This window comes from Artibeus jamaicensis, unplaced genomic scaffold, assembly GCF_021234435.1.
Source record: "Artibeus jamaicensis isolate MK-2021 breed Jamaican fruit bat unplaced genomic scaffold, CSHL_Jam_final contig_354, whole genome shotgun sequence".
In the NCBI taxonomy this organism is placed as follows: Eukaryota; Metazoa; Chordata; class Mammalia; order Chiroptera; family Phyllostomidae; genus Artibeus; species Artibeus jamaicensis.
In genome coordinates this window covers 26,459,184-26,481,005 of record NW_026521803.1, presented here as the reverse complement: position 1 = coordinate 26,481,005, position 21,822 = coordinate 26,459,184, and the positions used below count along the sequence as shown (strand labels likewise).

The window sequence follows — 21,822 nt, the reverse complement described above, 5'->3', positions numbered from 1 at the left end:
CCCTCCCCACCTTGGTTATTCTTGCCATAAATTCATTAGTGTTTATCAGTCTTTTCAAAAGAATGTCTGGCTTAGCTGACTCTCCTGTATGTGTATGCGTTTTGTAATTCATTGATTTTTGCTTTCATCTTTATGATTTACTTTTTCTCTACTTTCTTTAGGTTTATTCATTTAAAAAACAACTTCTAATTTCTTAAGGTACACAGTAAACCTTTTTTTTCCTCCTAATATAAGCCTTTATAAATTTCTCAGCTGGGACCAACCTACCTGCATCCTACAAGTTTTGATATACAGTATTTCCATTCATATGTGATTCTAAATTTTTTGACCTATGAGGTAATTAAAGTATATTTCCTGATGCCTAATAATTTGAGGTTTTTAATAATTGGATGATTTTTAACAATTTGATGGTTTTTTTGTTAGAGCTTTAATGTAATTATCATTGGTTAGAGAATACAGTCTCTATGATATTGACACTTTGACACTTGTCAGAGGTGCTCTATGGCCTAGGGTGTCATCGATGTTCATAGCTGTGCTTTGCTGTGCTTTCTATTAATTGAATGTGGCATTTATGTATGTTTATTAAAATGAGATTTGCAACTCCTCTTTATCCAACTTTCTATATGTTTACTCTATTCTGGTTTTGTTTGCTTGGTTAGTTATAGAGAAAGATTGGTTAAAATGTTCCGTTCTGAGATCAAGTTTGTCAGTTTGTCCTTTTGTCACAGTTCCTTTACGCAGTCTTAACCTGTGTTACTACGTACACACAGAATCTTCTTTGTTTGAACCGAACAACATATCATTAAGGTTCTGTTATGACCCTCGGACTGCCAATAACTTTTTTTAAAGGCACAATCAATAAGGCTATTTAATACGCCAGCATACCAGCTTCCCATTACTGTTGGTCTGGCATGTTTATCTCATACCTTTCTTTTCAGTTGTACGTCTTCATAGATTTAAGATGCATATCTTTGTAACCAGCATACTTCTGGATTATAAATTTGAAGATCCAATCCAATCTTTTTAAAGTTTTTATGTTTGCTGTGATTACTGATTTTGATTACTTTGTGTTTTATCTTGTAAAATTTTCAATTTCTTATGTTTCTTCCTTTTTTTGATATTTTTCCTCATTCTTTCTCTCACACCCTCTAACTGGTTTTAAGTTATACCTTTAATTCTGTTTATTGCTACCCCAGGCTTTCTGAAATCTATATTTAATGAAATAATGTCAGAGTTATTATCATTAGCTTTTTCCAAAACAATAAACTTTCAGTATTTTAAACTTAATATTCTTAACCATGTATGCTATAATTATTCAATATTTTACTTCCACTTTTCTTAACACTACAAATTAGACATTTTTTCTGTCTAGCCAATGTTGTGTATTTAAGTTTATCTGCAACTTTATATTTTCTTTGTTTCTTATATCTTTTTACATCAGACCTTCTTTCTGGAATAATATATACATTTTTCTTTTTGAAGCACATACTTTACAAATTTCTGTAGGAAGAGTCTACAGGTAGTAAACATTCACATTTTTGTTAGACTTTAAATACCTTTATTTTTGCTTTTAAAAGATTGTTTTGCTATGAATATTTTTCCATTTTGACAATTTATTTTTCTTTCTGTACTTTGAAAATAGTTTTCATCTGTCTACTAGATGTCATTGTTACTGTAGAGATGTCAGCTAAAAGCCTACTGCATTATTTGAAGGTTATTTATCTTATCTTTTCTTCCTGGCTACTGTTTGATTGCAGTGTGTCTACCTTGAGTTTTTTCCTTTAACTAGTATGTTGGAATTTCTAGAGCTTTCTGATTTTTGGAGACCCATACCTTTACCTATCCCATAAACTCTTAAGAATGATTCTTTTCCCCATTCCTTCTACTATCTCTTTTCTGGACCTTCAGTAACATGTATCAAAAGCCTAATTTTTTTATTCTACAACTCACTTAACCTTTGTTTATTATTACCCTCTATTATCCATCTACAGTATATATGATTCTTCGGACCCATCTGCAATTCAACAAGTCTCTCTTTAGTAGTTATGACTAATAGGAGAGAACACCCACCAATTTAAATGACTACATTTCATTTTTAGACTTTCTATTCATGTCGTTTTCCTATCTACCTTGTCATGCTGCACGGTGAACTGTATTGTTCTTTTAATGACTGCCTTTATGTTTCCAAACACACTAAGTGTATTTAGTTCATATCTGAGAGAGATTTATATTTTTACAGGGTCAGTGGGTCCAATTCTACCTTTTGTTATTTCTATTGACTCTTACAAAAGCTTAATTCCTTCATGCATTTTGCATTTGAACCTTTTTATGACAATTGATGCGTTTGGCCTTTTATCTGTGAGAATTCACTTTTCTAGAGATAATATTCCAGCAACCCAGGGACATTTTAAGCTAAAATGTTGGCTTGACCATTTTCAGCTCACAAAAGGTATCTCCTGGGCCCTCCGTCATGGGAGAATTCTCACAGTCAAGACTTCTCAGAGGCGACTGGTCCCTCCACCGGGGCTCAGACGGACCAGGCTGTTTGTGGGGTGAGTGGGGTTCTAGTCATTCTTTCACTGAGGGTTTTGCCTGATAAAATACTGGGTTTAAGACGAAATTTTGGATCCCACCTCCTGCATTGCATAGACATTATATTTGTCTTCTATTTTTTCAAGTGGTCCAAATAAACCAAAAAGTCTGGACATCCAGGGATAAGCAGATGTCAAGAAAATCCATCAACTTTAAGACCGACTACCTCTTTGTATTAGTGTTTCTGACAAGATTCAGTTTCTAAAAACCCCCTCTCTCCACCTCCACCCACATATACACAACTGGACATACACTTACAAAGATGTCTTTTACACTTTATTTGGCTTTTAAAGGTTTTGTATCAGAAGCATACAAAACCTTTAAAAACTGAATAAAGTATATCTTGTCTGCTATGCCTTAAAAATAGAAATCTTTGTGTGTGTGCAAATGTTAATACAATGTAACCCCCTAACTTCTTTCCCTTATTTTCGTCACTTATTTTTTTAGCCTTATTCAGGCAATTTGAAATTCAGTTAATTACCTAAAGATGCTCCACCATAAATAAAATGGAGTTTCTTTTTGAAAAGGAACATTTAACTTGTTTCTACAACTATGTTTTATGCTGTGGAAATTTAAGCCACTTTTCTCTCTAAATTCTGAAACAAAACTTTTCAGTGTGGCATCCATGTCCCCTCCTTCCCGAATCACACAAATGTGTGTGCACGTCTATCTTTTTTTCTAACAAAGGTCTATAATTTTTAATGGATTCTAAAAGAAGTATGTAATCTTAAAAACTAGGTTAAGAATTGCTTATCTCAGAGGAATATCAACAAGGAAAAGGGTTCACATTTCTAGGAGAATTCTGGAAACTATGTCTGGGAAAAGGGCATGAAAAAATATCCATGAGAAACAGTGTATGTAGCTACATCTCTCTGTACAGGCCTGTTTGTCTCCGTGCAGATCGATTCACCTATTTACACACACACACACACACACACACACACACACACACTCTCTCTCTCTCTCTCTCTCTCTCTCTCTCTCTCTCTCTCTCTCTTCTGCAGGCACGCACACGCCATTCTGCTGACAGGCAGGAGTAAGTGGGAATGGAAACTCAGGTTATCAATAATAAATGTTTTCATCACGTGCATATTTCTGCTCCAAGTTTAAGGACAACGATGTTTGTGAGAGAAGCAGTCATTGCCGAGGACAGCTGGACGGACAGCAGTCCTGCCTAAACTGGGCAATCACGAACTAAAGTCGCCCATCCTGGCCTACCTGCTGGACTGGGCTCCAAGTGATTCAACTGTTTCCGTAAATCACATCTTCCTTCCAGAGACAAAGATACTTCAGATATTCAAAAGAATGTGACAGGGCTTTGAAAAAAAAATTCCAAGAGAGCTCCAAAACCTTTTGAGTGGCGGCAGCTGCATGAGAATCTGGTCTAATCACTGCCGGCCAGGAAACAACCCTCTCGGGGGGGCTTTGGGTGCTGGCGTCCTCACAGGTCTCACTGTTTCATAGCCGCCTTTCTCCCTGTGTATCTCAAATATCTTTATGTGACCGCAGAGGGCTCAGCAAAGTAGCTCTGAGGGCTCCTCCTCAGGAGGATGCTCAGGTATGTCTGTGTATGTACGTGCCTTTGGGGCATCCTGACAGGGAACACCCACTGGGGAAGGTGTTCGGTGACGCACACTGGAAGAAGTGGTGTCGCTTTACAGTTGTTCCTGGGATACTCTGTAGCATGATGTATATTTTGTTCCTCACTTTAAAACCCAAAGCCTAGAGACTGCTTGCTCTTTTCCTCTGGCAACAAGTCTCTAATGGAGTATTGTACACTCTAGCTCTCTGCTCCAAATATTGTTTTTAAAACAAAGAGTCTTATGTCAGCTTTCCCCACAGGATCTCTCTGGCCATCACTGTGAATCTGGGAGGAAATCATGCACTTACGTCAATAGAGCTGGTTAAAGGCTGAACGCTGAAAACGAGCAAGGGGAATCCACAGCCCTAACAGCTGATTAGAAGTAACCCTGCAGGTACTAAATGGTGGATTAAAGAGCGATTACTAACAGATTGATAGACTGGCACCTAAACACCGCAAACACAGAACAGTTGTACTGTAGATTTAAATTAATACCATTTAGAGGAAGAAAAAGAAACATCATAGGAGTAACTATGGTCTTGTGTGAGATTCATACAAAATAAATGCAACTGTGCTCCCTGATAGATTACACAGTTTAAAACAGTCAACATTAATAAGGCACTGAGTCAGAATTATTATTATTACTGTTATGTCATTACATGCAGGGTTGTCAGAGACACTCAAAAAAAGGAGGTGGCGGATTAGCATAGCTCCAGAGAAGTAAAATAGGGACCATGCGAGACTCTAAAAAAGTTACAAGTCATCTGAAAAAAAAAAAAAACCCAACCAATACTAGGCACTGAGGACTTTCTGAAAGTTGAGCATGGACCGAGCCTTATACGTAAATGCTGAGTCGCTGCAGGCTACATTAGGAATGTGGAATTAATAATCAAGACTGTCACAAGCAGCACGTGTCCACTACGTATCAGGCACCATCAGAGCACAGCACTGCAGGTGTGTGGCCTCGTTTGAGCCACACCGCACCTGTATGATGGGTAACCCCATTCCAAAGACGGCAACACCGCCCTGTCATGGTACGTTATTTCGTAGTTGTATCACAGAGGGAATTGTGACTCTGTACTGTTTCTGTGACAGGCAGGGCAGGGATGACCACTGTTTTGTGTGAAATGATAAAACTGAGATTCAGAAGAGATGGGTCTCCAGTGCCGAGACAGACAGCAAACAGGGATCTACTGATGCGGATCCTCTGTCATTTCACACCATCGTAATCCTTCGGGAAAAGGTGCAAAAACAAAAATGAAAATGGGGTTATTTAACTAGGCTGGTGGCTCATTGTCGTCACCAAGCCCAGAAGAAGCCACTCAAGTTGGCATGGGCTGATGGCCATTTCTGGTGTCACTTGGCAGGAGAAAGAAGGAGTTTGCTGCAGTACAAGGAGTTAAACTTAGACACGCAGACCTGCTCCCCACCAGGAGGGCTGGGGCAGAGTGACGAAGAGCACTCACTCCGGCTCAGGCAAGTCTTGGTTCTGCTCACAGTGAGCGCTGTGTTCCTGGAATTCTTCCTCACTCTTCTGGGCTTCATTTCCCTGCTCTGCATAGTAGGGATAATACTAGTACCTGTTTTTTAGGGCCCGGCAGTGGAAAGTGAGGTTATGCATGTGAAACACTTAGCATAGTGCCAAACAGTTATTGAGCCCTTAACAATTACTACTTAAAAAATGATTTCACATCCCCCCATGTTGTTTTGACAAACATAAAAGCATCCAACGTGGTTTTATAAACTAAAATGGCTCCTGCCAGTTTTCCCTCATTTTTCAGTGTTCCTAATTGGGATTTGCTCTATGGGCCTGACTCCCACCCAGTAAGATCCCTACAAGACGGAGGGTCCACTGGAAATGTCAAACATGGGTTTCAATAACTACGCAGAGGGCTCATGTACTGTAATTAGAACTACAGTCATGGCTGAACTTAAGCCATCCCATGACCTTATGCAAATTTCTTAATTGCTCAAGATTTTGGTGTTCATCTATAAAACTTGGTGCAGAAACACAGGTGACTTCAGGCCATGGACTGGGTTTGCAGAAGAAACTGGTATTGCAGCCCCTGACCCCTCACTAAAGGTGGAAGTGCCCTGCCCCTGACAATGATGCCATATTTCCAAAGCTTTTCAAAGTAGAGGCCAAAAAAGGTTTGCAAAAAGTAACCTCCATAAGCCAGCAGGCAATTATATGACCTACTGAGAACAGGGATCAAACAGGAGGAGGAGTCAAATATTCAGCTATAGGGGAAATACATAAAACATAGCACTTTTAGTCTCTATAACTATCTACATGGATAACGATGTATTTATGGCTCACCAAATTTCTATTACTGGTACGGATACAATTAAAAGCTGTACTGTCGCTCACTTTAATCATCTTTTCAACAATTCATGGCAAACTCAGAGGAGTTGAGAAAAAGAAAAATAGGACAAGGCAAGTCAGAGCCATGCATGAAGCAAAAAAGACCTCAGGCAGGCCCTGCCCCGAGTGATAGAATCATCGCAGAATTATTGCAACCAGATGGGGAAGCATGGAGCTCGCGCCCAGCCCCGAGGTGACGGCGCTAGAAAGCCAAGGTGTGCGGACTCACCAGCGGCATCCCCCGCCTCCCCAGGCCGGCTCCTCGCCACAGGCTTGCTTCCTCGGCTTTTTGCTTTTGTGCATTTCAACGGCGCTCCCCTTTTCCTCACCCAACTTGTGTATTTTACACCTGTGTAGGAGAATGTTACCGAAGTGTCATTTTACTCCAGAGCCATGAGACCACAAATGGTGATTCCCCTCCACCAGGCACTTCAGAGGGGCTTATGTTATCTCCAACTCCGTCCCCCCTCCCCCAAACTTCCGCTTGGTGGGGAGCTTTTTCACGTGTCCTACAATAAACCCACTCAACTAAGTGCACATTTCTGATGTATACAGCACTTCCGAGCAGCATGAATAGAAAATTTTGGAAAGATGCTACAACGAAACTGCAGACGTAATACCCTGTTGTTTTTATTGCTAACTTGAAACAAAACACAACTTTGACCTTCTTACAGGCAAATCAGCTATTAAAATGAAGTACTTCTTTAGAAAAAAAATTAAGTCTGGTTTCCTCCTTTAGATATAGAAAGAGAAATAAAACAGCCAAGAGGGAGCATGTGCTTTAAAATTTTTCCCTTATTCTTCTCTGTGCTGATGCAAAGTCTCTAAATGGTACTGGTGTGAAATGCAGACGTCCGTCGACGGTCAGGATTCACAGGGCAGAGGTGTGGCTGCCGTCATAACCCCTGGGTGCTCTTCTGTTGGCAAGTTCTGTTACTGTCAGAAAGATGAATTCTAAAACAACTCTATATTGTGCAATCTGCAGATTTTATTGACAAAGGTGTCAAGTCCTGCAGAACTGAAAGTTGTTTTCCTTGTCATGAGATAAATAAGCAGGTTTTCTCGAGATCCCAGCTGTATTCAATTTGCTTAGATACAAGGTGACTGTAAGCATTGATTCCATGTAAGACCGGATATAGATTTTTTAAGGGAGGTGTATGTCCTGGGAGTTAGAGTCACCTCTTGAAGAAGCTGCTGGCTTTGCAGCTTGGCTCATGGGGAGAGAGAGAGAGAGAGAGAAGCCACCAGAACTGGAGAGATTATACCAATCCTAGGAGCAAGTGCACTGGCAAGTTTTCATTGCCCTGCTTTGCAGATGCATAAATGTTGCAGCTGGAATTGAGGGACTTCAAGATTATCCAGAACAGTGGTTCTCAAACTCTGGGTGTGCTCCAGAATCTGGGGGGCTTGTGGAAACACAGGTCTCTGGTTTCCAGCCCCAGAGGTTCTGATTCAGTAGGTTTGGAATGAGGCCTGAGAACACTCATTTCAAATACATTCTTAAGTGAGGCTCATGCTGTCTCAGTCTGGGGACTGCACTTGGAGACCTCTGGTCTAACACAATCCTCTTATTTTATAGGCGAATAAACAAGGCACAGGGAAAAATACCGATTTGTGGAAGCTGCACCCAGCAGGCCTAGAAAACTGGTGTTTCCTGCTTTCATATATAGGATTCTTGCTTTTGCCCTAGAACCATGCTTTGCAGCTTTCCTACCTGCTCCAGAAAAACATAAGGTTTTTCATCTAGAGATAAAGAAGTTGTTTCTTAAGCAGCCAATAGGAGTGGACTGCTCGTCTCCCCACTGGAAGCTCCTACGCATTCATACAGAATGAACAGTCTTCAAGCTTGGAAGAAAGGACTAACCTTCCTTAAGGGGGGTTTCTCCCTAGACTCCTGCTTGTCAGAGAAGATGAGAGACAAGGGAGGCTCGGGGGTGTTCAGAAGTGGATTTGGTGTTCTCATACAGTAAAGAGTTTCTGGAGACTACACATTTTTTTTCTTAACAGAGGAATGTGGTAGAAGGTATCTGCAAATCAGAAAAGCTATTAGGGGCTGGGTGACCTCTCAGGCCCCTCCTTACTTTGGGAATCTATGACCCGTGAAATTGACTCTATTAATACACATTGTAGTAACACTTCCTCGTTTCAACCTTACTAAACCACAGTTTATAATAGGATGTACCTTGTAATCCAATAATGTGGAGCCCCCAAACCAGCTTACAGTAGGGCAACTCCTCTTTCCTGAATCTCTTTCATTTTAGCAGTTTACAAAATGCATGTCCTGATATTTGCATTAAAATACACTCAGTCTATATTCTGTATTTTAGACTCCACAATCTACATCCTCTAAACCTGCTTTATTCTCTTCTCAGCACTTACTGATGTCTGAGGTTGTATTATGGTACTGCCTCGCTACTGCCTGGGCCCACCGAGGCCACATATAAATTCTGTGAGTCAAACATAACGTTTCTGGGCCGCTGCTCCAACCACAGGGCTCACAGAGCTGGCACCCGGTGGCAGTGGATCAGCATCTGCTCAGTGGATGGACTCAGAAAGTTCCTCACCTCCAAATGAACATCTACAGAGGTTTTCAGAAATATGAACTTAGTCACCAGAAGGACTCCTATTGTAGAAAGCCATCAAATGAAGTGCATGAATGGAGAATCCAGACCGTCACTGCCAGCCAATATAGGTATGGAATGGTGTTAGGAAAAAATAAGGAATGTTAAATCACACCAAGTGGGTTTTCTTGAACCTGAACTGTGTTTTGTGTCTCATGGAGTCTCTCCAGAAGACAGCCATTTGTGACTTTTGTATCCGTGTCGATCATTGGCTAGCACTTAGGGTATGGATCACTAAAGCCCCAAACTCTTACAGCAAAACCAACGGCTCTGTTATTATGGCTCAAACTATCAGACTCGTTGAACACAAAAAAGTATCACCCCGCTATACATAGTGGAATTCACACAGCTTTGTGATACTCTCCATGGACAAAACTTTATCACCACTGAAGCTATGGACAATAATTCTATTCAGAAATGTTCACTGACCACCATTTGGTTTCAAGATTGTGGGCAGCCACAAGCTGACTCCAGCTTCTAATGGACACTACCAATAGTCCACTGAATTTGATTGAAGTAAGGCAACTCCTTTGAAGTCACCCTAGAACAAAGGGCCAAACAAATATGAAAGGCTTAGGGATAAAGTTAAAAATAGGCAGTTTCCAGGAACACAGTTTCAAGAAAAAAAAAAAAAAAGATTGGAGTTGACCTTTTGGATTGCAATGAGAAGCAGATTCAGATTTGCATGAGTTCTGTTAAGGGCAGGCATGTCCGAGTGAGGCATTTTATACAGTTAAGGAAGCATTCACAGGCTGCGAGCCCAGCCCTGTCCTGTGGTCAACTTTTAGACCAGGACACCGAGGCTGAGAGCAAAAGCCCACCTGGGGGGCGCCTCCCAGGTACGCCAATCAAAGACTGTGGAACAAATGTGTTGTTCGAATCAGCACCTTAATAGAGAAGAAGCACCAACTCTGAAGTCAGACAGATTTGGGTCAAGTTCAGGTTCAGATACTTACATACATAACCTTAGACAAAGTACTCATTTCTTGAGGCTCAGTATTCTTAAAATTGAAGTTGCCCTGGAATATGTGACGCACAGCATGCCGACTACAGTTAACAAGACCGTATCCGAAAGTTGCTAAGACAGGGTAGGTCTTCAAAGTTCTTATCATACGAAAAAAGTTGCAACTATGTGAGATGAGGGATGTTAAGTTGTGCTAATCTTTTTATAACATATGCAGATATAAAATCATTATGTGTACCCCTTACATTTACACAAAATTACATGTCAATTGTATCTCAGTAAAACTGGAAAAATTGGGATAATAGTGCCTATTATCAGGAGATCTGGGATAATTAAAGACATTTTATGAATAACGTCAAGCAGCATTTCATCCTGGAGTTTTAAACTCATGTAAGGGGACCACTCTAATTTTCACTGAGCACCGTCATGGGCAGGCACATCAGGCCAGTGGGACGGGGCCTGAGCCAGGCTTGCTTAAACATGCACCTCCACATCCACGCGCAAAGATTCACCAGGCCTGGTATTGCCCACTTTACGAATGACAGCAAGACAGCTTTCTATTTTGATGTTCAGTAATAGTCCTCCTTTGAAATTTTTTTCTCCTCATCTGTTAAATGGGGCTATTTATATTCAGCCTCCGCCTACCATATTGTGAGATCACAGCAAAGGAGTGTAAATACTGAATGGTATTATGCTATTAGGATTAGATTCCTCATGCTCATGCTTTGGGGCTCTGGCATTTTGGGGCTTCCTGATTATTATCACTACAAGATGTAAGATAAAATGATGTTGTTTACTCACCAGAGGCAGACACCTTATTACAAATTCCAGCTTCTGGCTTCTCTCTTGTCCCCCCTGCAGTGGGAACAGAGAAGAAGCTGACTTGCAATAAATGTGGTGTGATGCCTCTTGAAATCGGGACCTTCGCAGGGTGAAGTTTGTATTGACACTCTTAAAACATGAGCCTGTCTTAGTGTTTTATGTCATCAATTGTGTCTGTCAGTTTCCTTTGCAAGGAGTAGAATAATGGAGCCCTTTTCCTCCTTGCTTTTTCCAAAGTGGTGTTGGCTGGAGGGCAGGGAGCAGCCCTGGCTGTGGTGGGAGGAGGGATCTGTTTCAGGAATATTGAACATTTTATGATGTTGTGTACTTAATCCCAGACTCAAGAATAAGAAGAGCATCTGGCCCTCAAGCTGAAAGGTGTACCATGACCCTAAACTTGTGGGTACTTGAACACAGTTCCTTTGGACCCTGGGAAAGATTTTTAGCAATCCACTAACACTTGTTATTTGCAGTGCCAATGGGCGGCTTTCTGGGACAGTCTCCTAGCTGGGCAGGCAGTGGGCTAAAGTTTCAGGGACACTAGCATCTGCAGACCTGACTGGTCTTGGTGAACTGAGCCTGGTTGCCCTATGATCTGCCCCACGTTACAGAATCTTTCCGAGAAGCAAGATTTTAACTTCTTGAAGCAAGATTTTAACCTCTTGAAGCAAGATTTTAACTTCAGAGAAACATGAAAAGCACAGCGATCTACTAATAAATCAGGAGACAATTAAGGTTAAGAAGTCAATGTCCAGGCAATACCAGGATCTGAATTGAATCAACATATCAGAGTAATTCAAAGGCTAGTGCCTGGAAGGCGGCATTTTACTACGATCCAATTCATTTATCAAGCAGTGTCTCCCCACTCGCGGTCCCTCATTCTACAGAATGATCCGGGACATTTGCCAGCAGCAGCCCATTTTTCTGGCTGGTGCTAATTCTTGATTGAACATTGGCCAGGATTTATAATCGAACTTAGATTAAGCTTATCTGCCTTCCCTCCCTTTGCTCCCTTTTTCCCCTTTCTCTTTCCACAGAGTATCAGTTGAGCACACACACTTCCTCTATTTCTTTTGTTGTATTTATCGAAAATAGACCAGAACATGACCAAAAGAATTCTGTAGGCTCTCTCTACCTGGGATCAGAAAGAACATATCAACAGCCTTCCTTTCTTTTCTTGCACATTCCTACATGAACAGTTTTTGAGCTGGTTCACTCAATGATTACAAGAGGCCTTTCAGTGGCCTGGGGATTGTCTTCCGAGTAAAGGTTAAGGGATCTCTGAGATAGGAGCAGCTTCAGAAGTTATAATAAGAGCTGCCTATATTGATGGTTTACTACAGATTAGAAACTCTCATTCCTTATACACATCTGCCTTTTAAATCCTTATGGTAAGTCCCAACATAGACGCAACTTATTCCCCATTGTACAGATAAGGAAACTGAGGCTCAGAAAGGTTATATGGTCTCTGAGCTAGTAAGTCGCAGAGTTGATTCAACTCTATAAATTGAGGTTGCAGGTATGTCTGATTCCCAAGGCGGTATTTTTTATTTTAACCTCAAGGGCAATGGGCTTCAGAATAACAATAAAACAAATACAGAAATACTTTTAGACCACTTCCTATATGCCAGGCTTTCTTTTTAGCATCTTATATAAAGTCACTCCTTTAGCCTCATAGCTCATCTTTGACGTCATATATTGTTATTGAGATATAACAGACGTAATAAACAGGAGATGGATCACAGAGAAGTAAATGACTCACCAGTTACCCAGCTAGTGAGTGACAGAGCTGGGGTTCAAATGTGAGCAGTTTGAAGCCAGTGCCCCCAATACCCACTAACCCTAACTCTGACCGATGGGTTATTTCCCTGCTTGTGCCGAATGCATGCAGCCCTAAGGATCTATACCTGGAAGCCCAGTAAGGCCACAAGCACCGGGTGGCTCAATCATGTTCTTCCGCACACGTTCCGGTGCCCAGACTAGGCACAGGGGGCAGGGAGAGGCCAGTACACCTACCAGCTGCCTGGCTTTCTAGAGTTTATACCAGATCGCTTACTTTTATTTTTTTCAATACTGGTTTTTCTTTGTGATTTAATTATTTATGCACTCAGGTTCATTTACTTTGGAGCTTCTTGAATGTCAGAGCTTTAGATCTCAAATGCAAGCCAAGCTTTGGCCTTTGCAACAGCCCAAGGTTAATGCGAAGTGTAAACAAACAAGGGGCCTCTGAATCCACTGTGCCTGTGGGTCTGCTGTTCCCACAACGGCTTTAGAGCATTTCCTGGGACTTGTGTGAAGAGGGTCTTGATGCCTTGTGGGGCTCTAGTGTATATGTATGTATAAATACACACAAACACACACACATGCATGCTTGCACACTCCTCTCCCAAAGCTTGTCTCACTGCTGACTGAATGCACATATTTCATCTGACAGAAGGGATTCCAAGAAGCACTTCCGCAAGGCAAAGGGAAAGTGGACAGGGCTCGGCGTGGTCATCACTACTTAATCTTAGCCAGGGCGTGTAATCCTCTGAGCTTTGATTCCGTCATTCCTAATTTTAGGGGATTAGTCCATATTAACATTTCCCAAAACAACTTCTGCAGAATGCTCATATTCCTTGACATATTAATGGGCGAATGTGGAAAACAAGAGTTGTCCAGCCAGGTAAATTGGGAAAAGTCTCTTGACTTTGAGGGACAGATTCACATTGACCATAGGTGCATGTCAAGAGTGACAAAATAGATAATCATATATTTTTGTTTATTTTGATAGTTAATAAACTTATTCAATAACCAAAGCCCCCACCCCTCTTTTTTCACAGAACACCCATGGACAACATGGAGAACTGGTTTTAGGATATCAACCATTCTCGAACACAGCATTTTCCACAGTCAAACTTTAGTAACTTAACAGATAGTTAATGTACTTCTGAAATGACTGGACTTCTAGCATGAAAAAAAAGTGGTATTTAAAAGTGAATTTATTTTTGTGTAAGGCAGTCAACACCAGGAACGTAGAGCTGAAGTCCCAGCTCCATTTCTATGGTCAATGGTCAATGAATGGTCCCCCAGCTGAGGTGCTGTGTCCAGCATCTAGCAGAACTGACGATGCAGGCAATGCTTGTTACGCTGTAGTCCAGCGTTCTTAAGAATGACTTTCTTGTTTCGTGTGGAGGGGCTCTTAAGGTCAGAGAAGTTCAAATATTTGAGTGGAAGAGAACTTCTTTCCTTGGACCTGAAGATTTCCAACTGTATCTTTGTACCCTTTACTGACCTTTATGTGACTTGTGGCATTGATAACAGAGCCACAAACAGAGAAATTAGTAAAGAGGTATTGGCCGAAATCAGATTTCAAGAAGGACCTTTGTAAAGTACACATGTTCCCAAAGGGCAAAAAGGTAGCTAATCCAGTTTTTAAAGACAGCCACTCGCAGGCTAATTTAGTATTTCTAACTAGGTATCCATTTCATTGCTTCTCTTTTCCTCCATGCAACATATTTTATATTTGAATAGAAGATAAATTTTATAAAAGGTCTGTGCTATTTAGGTGAGAATGGACTGCTATTGGACTTGTTTTGCTCTTAATTGTGACAGTTTGGGGTAGTCTTATTTTACTTTAAAAGAGATCAGGTACTACTCTTCTCGTCTTCCATGTATTTGCTGTTTGGTTGGATTTTGTTTTCCTGGGCTTTGGTAGATATATCCCCTCACCTGTGCAGTGCTCATGAGGCTGCACCAGTCACCTGGGGAGGCCCACCAGATTGGACTCAGCACAGAGCCTCTCTGAGCTTCAGTTTAAAACCTCAATGCCTTTCATGTCGTGAAAGCAACACGATGTGCAAGGTGACCGGTTCTTGACATGCTGCCTTTACCTGCAGTTCCGGAGTCCTATGGTCCTTGCCCACGGAGAGTTTGAAAAGCCTGCTCTAAGGCACAACTCAGAACATCAATCACCCATCCTCCATCACCTGACAACTTGAAACCTTTGAGTGGTGTCCCAAGTGCTGGCTCAACAGTCCAAACCTCTCTGTCTCATGGAACTGCACTTCCTCTTTGTCTGCCAACTGCCACCTCCCGCATCTCAAACCCTGGGCAGAGGCCTCATCATCCTCCTGTCCCTAACATGACAGGCTGTGGCACAGCTCCAGTCTTCATTCTCATGGCTGCCAGTGCTAGCATCTGCTCTCTCCACCCGGTCACCCACGCTGCCTTTTCTGGCCTGTTCTGGAGCCTGGGCACATACCATCTACGCACTAAAGGCATCCTAAAGCCCTAAAGTCTCCCCGTGCATCTCTCTCTCTTAGAATGGCAATCCCTGGAAAGCAGCAACTGGGTCATATGTGTATTAGAATCTTTGACACAACATAGGTAGATGCTTAATACCTACTGCTTAAGGACAATCATATGCATTTGAAACCACACATATATTCTACGATTGAAAACCTACTGGAATCACTGAATACAAAAATCTGACATACAGGCTGGCATATCATAGGCACACGATATATGCTTAATAATAGCAATAATGATAACCACCAATACTTATTGCGTGTTTCCAATGAGTCAGGCATTATGCTACAACTTTATAAGCAAACATACCCTATGAGGTGGACACTACCATCCCTATTTTGACTTGAGAGACAGAGAGGGATGTTGCTTAAATCACCTGCCCAAGGCCTCCCAGCATGACCCCTGTGGTTGGCCTCTATGGTTTCCCAGTTCCCTCCAGTGACAGCTCATCACTCTAAGTCAGAGAGTGCCTTTCATGTGTTGGCTGCTCCCTGAGGAAGTGATGTGAGTTCTTAGCTTACGGGGCTGTGACAATCAAAGGGGAGAAATGCATGAACGTACTTTGCAAAAGAGAAGTCACCATCCTGAAGTGTGCTAAGTAACCAGATGGGGAGAGTTTGGATTCTTTGACTTACAGGCGGTAGCAGATTCAGGGCATCTGCCTTGTCTTTTTGACCATGAGTGGACGTTATCTGACATTTTCCCAGGTGCAACTCCACCTGAGGTCACACTGATCTGCTGTGGCAGGAAAACCCACGGGGAGGAAACCAGAAGGCCGGGTACAAACGGAACACGAAGAACTGCAAGGTGGCAGCGGGATTACCTGCAGAGTAATTTTATTTTCTTCTAAACAAGCAGGAGGATGTTATAAGGGCTTGGCTGAAATTTCCTCCTCCGGGCCCAGAGCTACTCAATCACAGCTTCACAAAGGGAGCACTGGGTACAGAAGGAACAAGTGGGAGTTCACCAACGAAGGCAAACACCAGCCCAGCCAGCCAAGTGTGTGCCTGCTTTTCTTGGGACCACCTCTCCAGCGCACAGCCAGCAGAAAGGAGGCCAAAAGACCCAACCTGAAGTCCATATTTTATTTGAATAAAAGTCTCTAAATGCCGAGATTTATAACTTCACAGGAAAGGTTGGGGAGGGGGGAAATAGCTTAAAAGTACATTCTGTGTAGCGTTAGGGTGTTGCCAGGAGTCTGTGGGTTGGACAGGGCACTGCGTTCCTGAAGATTAGACATAACTGAGGGTTTCTTCTCCGTCTCTTTTATTAGCATGGGAATACAAACCTCCTCTCATGTCAGAGCCTCCATTCTTCAGGTTTTTGGTACAATTTGCCCCATTCAGGAGTAACATTTAACTGAAGGGAAATCAGAAAAAGTGGAGGGTTTTTTTTTTTGAAACCAAAAGAATGTAAAGATATCGAGTTTAGCTTTCTAATTTAATTTCTGAACTTTCTTTTTTGTGTGTGTGAGAGAAAGAATTTTAGGGGATAGAAGAAGAAAGCACATGTTTTTGTGATTACTAGAATTCTGGTGGCTGGTATTTTATTAAAGTGCCACAGAGCTGTACTGTGAGGAACAGTAAAAGCCTTCCCGAGTGAGCCCCCCCACCTCCTCCTGACCTCCGCTAAAGAGAAATGTCAGCAAGAAATGCAAGCAAGGAGTAATTCTCCTTCTCACATGGGATAAAACACAGATTCTGAACTGTGAAAAGAAATTATGAGTAAGGAATATTTTGATTTACTGCATGGTCCGAGCCACCCCCTCCTAGCGTGCAAGCTACGCCTGGACTATAGATGGAGGTTTTGGTGACTGGTCTGCTTCCCAGGGCACTCTCAAAGAGCAAGTCCCTGTAACTCAGTCATGCAGGCAAGGATCGGACAAAAAGCCACTGCTGCCTACTTAGAAACAGAGCGTTTGCTAAGCCATCTGGACATGTAACAGAACTACAAGATGGTCTGGAACTACTTAAATGATCAAGGTAAGTAATACCACCGCCATACCAGTCTGCAGAAGGCACAGTGACCTCCACACCATTTCTTTGACCCTGAGGAGCATGAATCAAAACCCCTCTTGCTGGGAGCATGAATCAAAACCTACCGCTTGACATCAAAGCTATCTGATAAGGATGTGCCCCACCCAGGCTGACCTCCTCTCTAGCCCTTCATGGGGACTTGCCATTCAAGTCAAGAAGATCAGGCCCCACTGTTAATCTTTTTTCTCCCTAAATTTACTACATTTTGTTATTATGTTATTTACATTTTTCTCTCCTGCATCAACTAGTAGGCTATAAACACTCTGCGTAAATGGGAGCTCTATCTTTCTGGTTTATTCTTGTCTTCTCAGGAATTACAAATATATAAAATTTATATATTGTAAATATATATATATAAGAATGAATGGCCCTGGTCAGCATAGCTCTGTTGGATGGAGTGTCATCCAATAGACTGAAAGAAAGGTCGTGGGTTCAATTCCTGGTCAGGGCACACGCCTGGGTTGTAGGTTTGGTCCCTTGTCAGGCACATACAAGAGGCAACTGATTGATGTTTCTCTTTCACATCAATGTTTTTTTTTCTCTCTCTCCCGCTCCAAGCCCTTCTCTCTAAAATAAATAGGTGAGGATAAAAAAAAAGAATAAATGCAATATTTTTTCAAAGAACATTACATATCTATTAGTATTTGTCCTCAAGCTGTTCCTCTCTATTCCTCATTTACCTCAACACAACCAATTCAAGGCCCAGGTAAGGCACCACTTCCACGAAGCATTCCAGACACTTCATCCTAAAAACGAGCTACCCCTTTTCTGAGTTCTTTACCTTCCGCATTAGCAATTTGTGGTTCCATAACTGACTTTTTTTTTTTACTGCACTTTCAAAATTCTCCATGAGGTAGACCTTTATCTACCAGAATACACGGAGCAACTTACAAAGAATATAGATAGTCAGTCACGAGAAGAACGTTAGCATCTTCCCTTCTGAAGGGCACTCTGGGAGAAGGAGCATGTGCAAACGTCAGCAGGTAGGGAAGCGGGTGTATCTGTGCTCAGGAAATACAGGAAGTCCCAGGTGCTGGAATACAAGGGTAGGGAGTTGGGGGACGAGTGTCTAGGAATTGGAGAAGTGAGGGAAAAGGGGAAGTCAGAGAGATCTGACCTCTGCGAGGGCTCACATGGAAAAGAAGAAAAGAAATTCAGGCAAACTCTAGAAGCAAAGACCGGCCCCTGGCTAATAGCTAGCAGGGATCTCAGTGCTAAAAGTGTAGGGAGCTGAATGGGTCAGCAGTGTGAATGGGCTTAGAAGTGGATCTTTCTCCAGAAGCCCCAGGAAGGAACACAGCCCTGCCCACACCTTGATTTCTGCACCCTGAGACCCTAAGCAGAGAACCCAGTTGAGACCCTTGGTCCTCTGAGCTACAAAAACAATGAGGTAATATTTTTGTGTTCTTTCAAGCTGTTAGATTTGCGATAAAGTTTTACAGCAGCAATGGAAAGTAAATATAAATTTGATGATTTCTCTTATCACTGCATTTTTATGGCTGGCATCAGTAGGTAGGTTAGTCTACAGCAGGTGCTACTGAACAGAGCTAACAAACTCTCCCTGTGACAGAACAAATGCCTAGGGACTGAAACTGCCACCCCTCTCAGGAAAACGTCCATGTCCTGCAGTCCTGCAGACGATGTGCAGTGACTTTTGGTCATTGTTGGGTACAACATGTATTTCTGGTTACTTACCCACCATCACTGTATAATCCTGACACCTTACATTTGTCATCAAATACAGTTGTGGTCCTGGTGATGCCTGCTTCTCCGTGTGTGTGTGTGTGTGTGTGTGTGTGTGTGTTCAGCAAAGGATTTAACTTCACCCCAGTAAGAGTGTAATTAGGAAGGAAAGCCTGCTGCTTCAAGGAGATTTCTATAGCAGTCTGCTGTTTTGTGTTTTCTGTGCTTGAATATATTATCCATGGTGGAAGTGAAAGGAAATGAACATTATTAACGACTACGTGCTAAGCAGTGTGCTGGATGCTCTTGTGTATATTCCACTTTTATTTGGCTCTCATAAAACTCCGCCAGGTAAGTATTAATAGCCTCATTTTTCAGATGAGGAAAAGAAGATCAAAGAGGCTAAGTTGCCCAAGGTCACACAACTAGTAAGTGGGGGATTTAGTACCCACATCTAAGAGACTTTAACTACAGATCTTTTTTGTTGCCTACTAGGCTGCCTTAGAAGTTGCTGAATTTATTCTTAAGCCAGTGCTTCTCAAAGCACGTGCCAGGAACCCCCGGTGGTCTGCGAGGGTCAGCCTAATCAATCAGTCCCTCTGTAAGAGCCACCTTGATGTCGTACAAACTACAAAAAGAGGATGATACAATCCTGACAACCCCCCCCAACCACACAACTCATATTTCATCTGAGAATTGTTACCTAAAATAAGAGTAAACAATACAGGTCATGTACAAATAACCACTGAAATGAATGCGAGGCTATTCGAGTGTTACAGCAGAGAGGCAGGAGATGCCAGGAGGGTTAAGAAGTAAGTAGGTAAGATTTGGAAGCCAGATGGGAAAGAAAAGGATGTTCTGTGTGAAGGCGGCAGCGTGGGGACTGGAGGGTCAGATGGGGGTTAATTGTGGTATTTTCTGTAGGATAAGAAGGAGATTTAGCAGAACTCACAGCAAGGGAATAAGCTGAAAATGATCAGGAAACAAGGGGAGACTGGGAGGGAAGATAATGGAGGGCCTTTTAAGTCAGATAAAGTCTGGACTTGATGCAATAGGAATTGATATTTCTACTCCTGACATCAATTATTCATTTACTTGTGGCTACCTTTCTAGGTGTTCCATGAAAAACTATTCTTCTTTTTCCATTTTAATAATTAATATACCTGTTTAGTTAGAGCCATAAGGGGCAGATGGATGTAATAGTAGAGTTTTGCTCTGGGTTGATTATAGCCAAAAGGATCATGAATTTTAGTGAAGAAGTACAGAAGCACAGCTCTGGACCAAGAAAATCAGCCCACATGAACGGAGCATTTCTGGGGTCTGAGTGACTACTTGATGCAGATGGGGCTGACGTGCTGTTTTGGGGGACTCAGTTGAGGGGCACATTACTCACGACCCTTGCCAGTATCAGAAGATGACACCCAGGAATGAGACTCTCCTCTCCAAGACAGACCAGTCAGGCAGATTTTTTAATAACATAATTAATATCAGTTGGAACTAGAACACTAATGGAGAAAAATTTGATGGGAAAAGCTATTTAGGCTACTTTATTTGGTAACATTTTATTTGCAGCATCCATGAAGACCTAAGAAATCTCTTGAAAGTTCTTGTCTTCTCCTTTGCCTGGTGTCCTGTGCAAATGCACAGCTCAGGGCATATGTAGATACAAACTTCCTGATTGAGGAAGAATGGGAGAAAAAACAGACAGGAGAGCTATTTTTTGAAATAAGAACTACTGGCTTTATAACCTCACCTTAGACATATCCATAGGCATTTGAGGAAGAAAATAAGCAAGTACAAGGTAATCCATTGTGTCACAAACCTAAAATAGCTGGCTCCTTCCCTTTAAGTGCTCTCGGTATGAGTGACAGCAATACTGACCAATCAGAGCAGCCACAACTTGACTTGTTGAGTGACTATGTGTGAACCTGCAAGTGTGCGTGTGTGAAATGGGAGTGCTATTTGTAACAGAGACTAGATGGTTGCATTTCCCACTGCAGGGTGGAGTTGTGGATCTCAGGCTTTGGAAAACTTAATGTGCCCCCCCTCCCCCCATAAGAATCTGATCTGAAGAGAAACACTCAACACTCAGCACCTCTTAGAGAAAATTTCTGGCACTCATCTTCGGCCGCGACTAATTTGTCTCCTTCCTGGTTGCTCTCCTGGCACTTGAATTCTCGTGGAGATCTTAAATGGGACAGTCTGGAAATATGGATGGTTCTCATCCCCAAATGCTGCTGTGTTTATTTCAAAGATATATACCCCTGTCTGGGCAATGGCACGAAATATAGAAGAAAAGGGTGTGGGGGTCAATTCTGGGAAGGTACTTGAGAGCAAATGAAAAAGACCAGGCAACCAAAGTGGTGGGGGGGAGGCAGGAGAAGAGAGAAGGACCCGTGACGGAGGGGAGCATGGGCTGGCCTTCTCTAGCTTCTCCTGGGGTGGGGGTGGGGGTGGGGGAGGACAGAAGGAAAAGAAACAGAGTGAACAGTTACCATTGGTGGGGACCTGTGCTTTTACATGATCACAATGGCTATTCAGTGGGACTGTAAGGTGGCTTTATGTTTTTCTTACTCTGGTTTTTCTAAATTATCCAAACTTCCTTCTCTAATGGGCATTTTTTTGATGACAAAAAACCCCAATATATGTTTTTGTTCTTTTAAATAACAATATGTCCTGTGCTATGGTTGGGGAATCCATTTTTATTATTGTTAGGGCCTCAAGTAGAAAAATAGTATCTAGAGTAAAAGGGGTTTGCTCTTTTGCAGGAGACATCCTGACACAGAATTTTAGGACCGTGCCTCTTCTAGTGAAGGGTGACAAGTGTCCCTCACATGTTTATAGCTTTAACATTGTCCAGTACTATG

General features: G+C 42.1%; 1 protein-coding gene across 5 annotated transcripts in view; it reads right to left on the bottom strand.

The window, feature by feature from the left end:
- SETBP1 (SET binding protein 1) overlaps positions 1 to 21,822 on the bottom strand; it is a 348,007-nt gene that overhangs the window by 67,186 nt on the left and 258,999 nt on the right. For 3 of the 5 annotated variants that reach the window (XM_053664235.1, XM_053664236.1, XM_053664237.1), the window contains exon 5: positions 6,769 to 6,888. The exons of 1 other annotated variant lie outside the window; for it this stretch is intronic. In XM_053664235.1, the coding sequence (XP_053520210.1) occupies positions 6,769 to 6,888 (120 nt within the window). Of the gene's footprint in view, positions 1 to 6,768; positions 6,889 to 16,486; positions 16,596 to 21,822 lie in introns of those variants that run through there. One more of the 5 variants, XM_053664239.1, reaches the window with a different exon arrangement.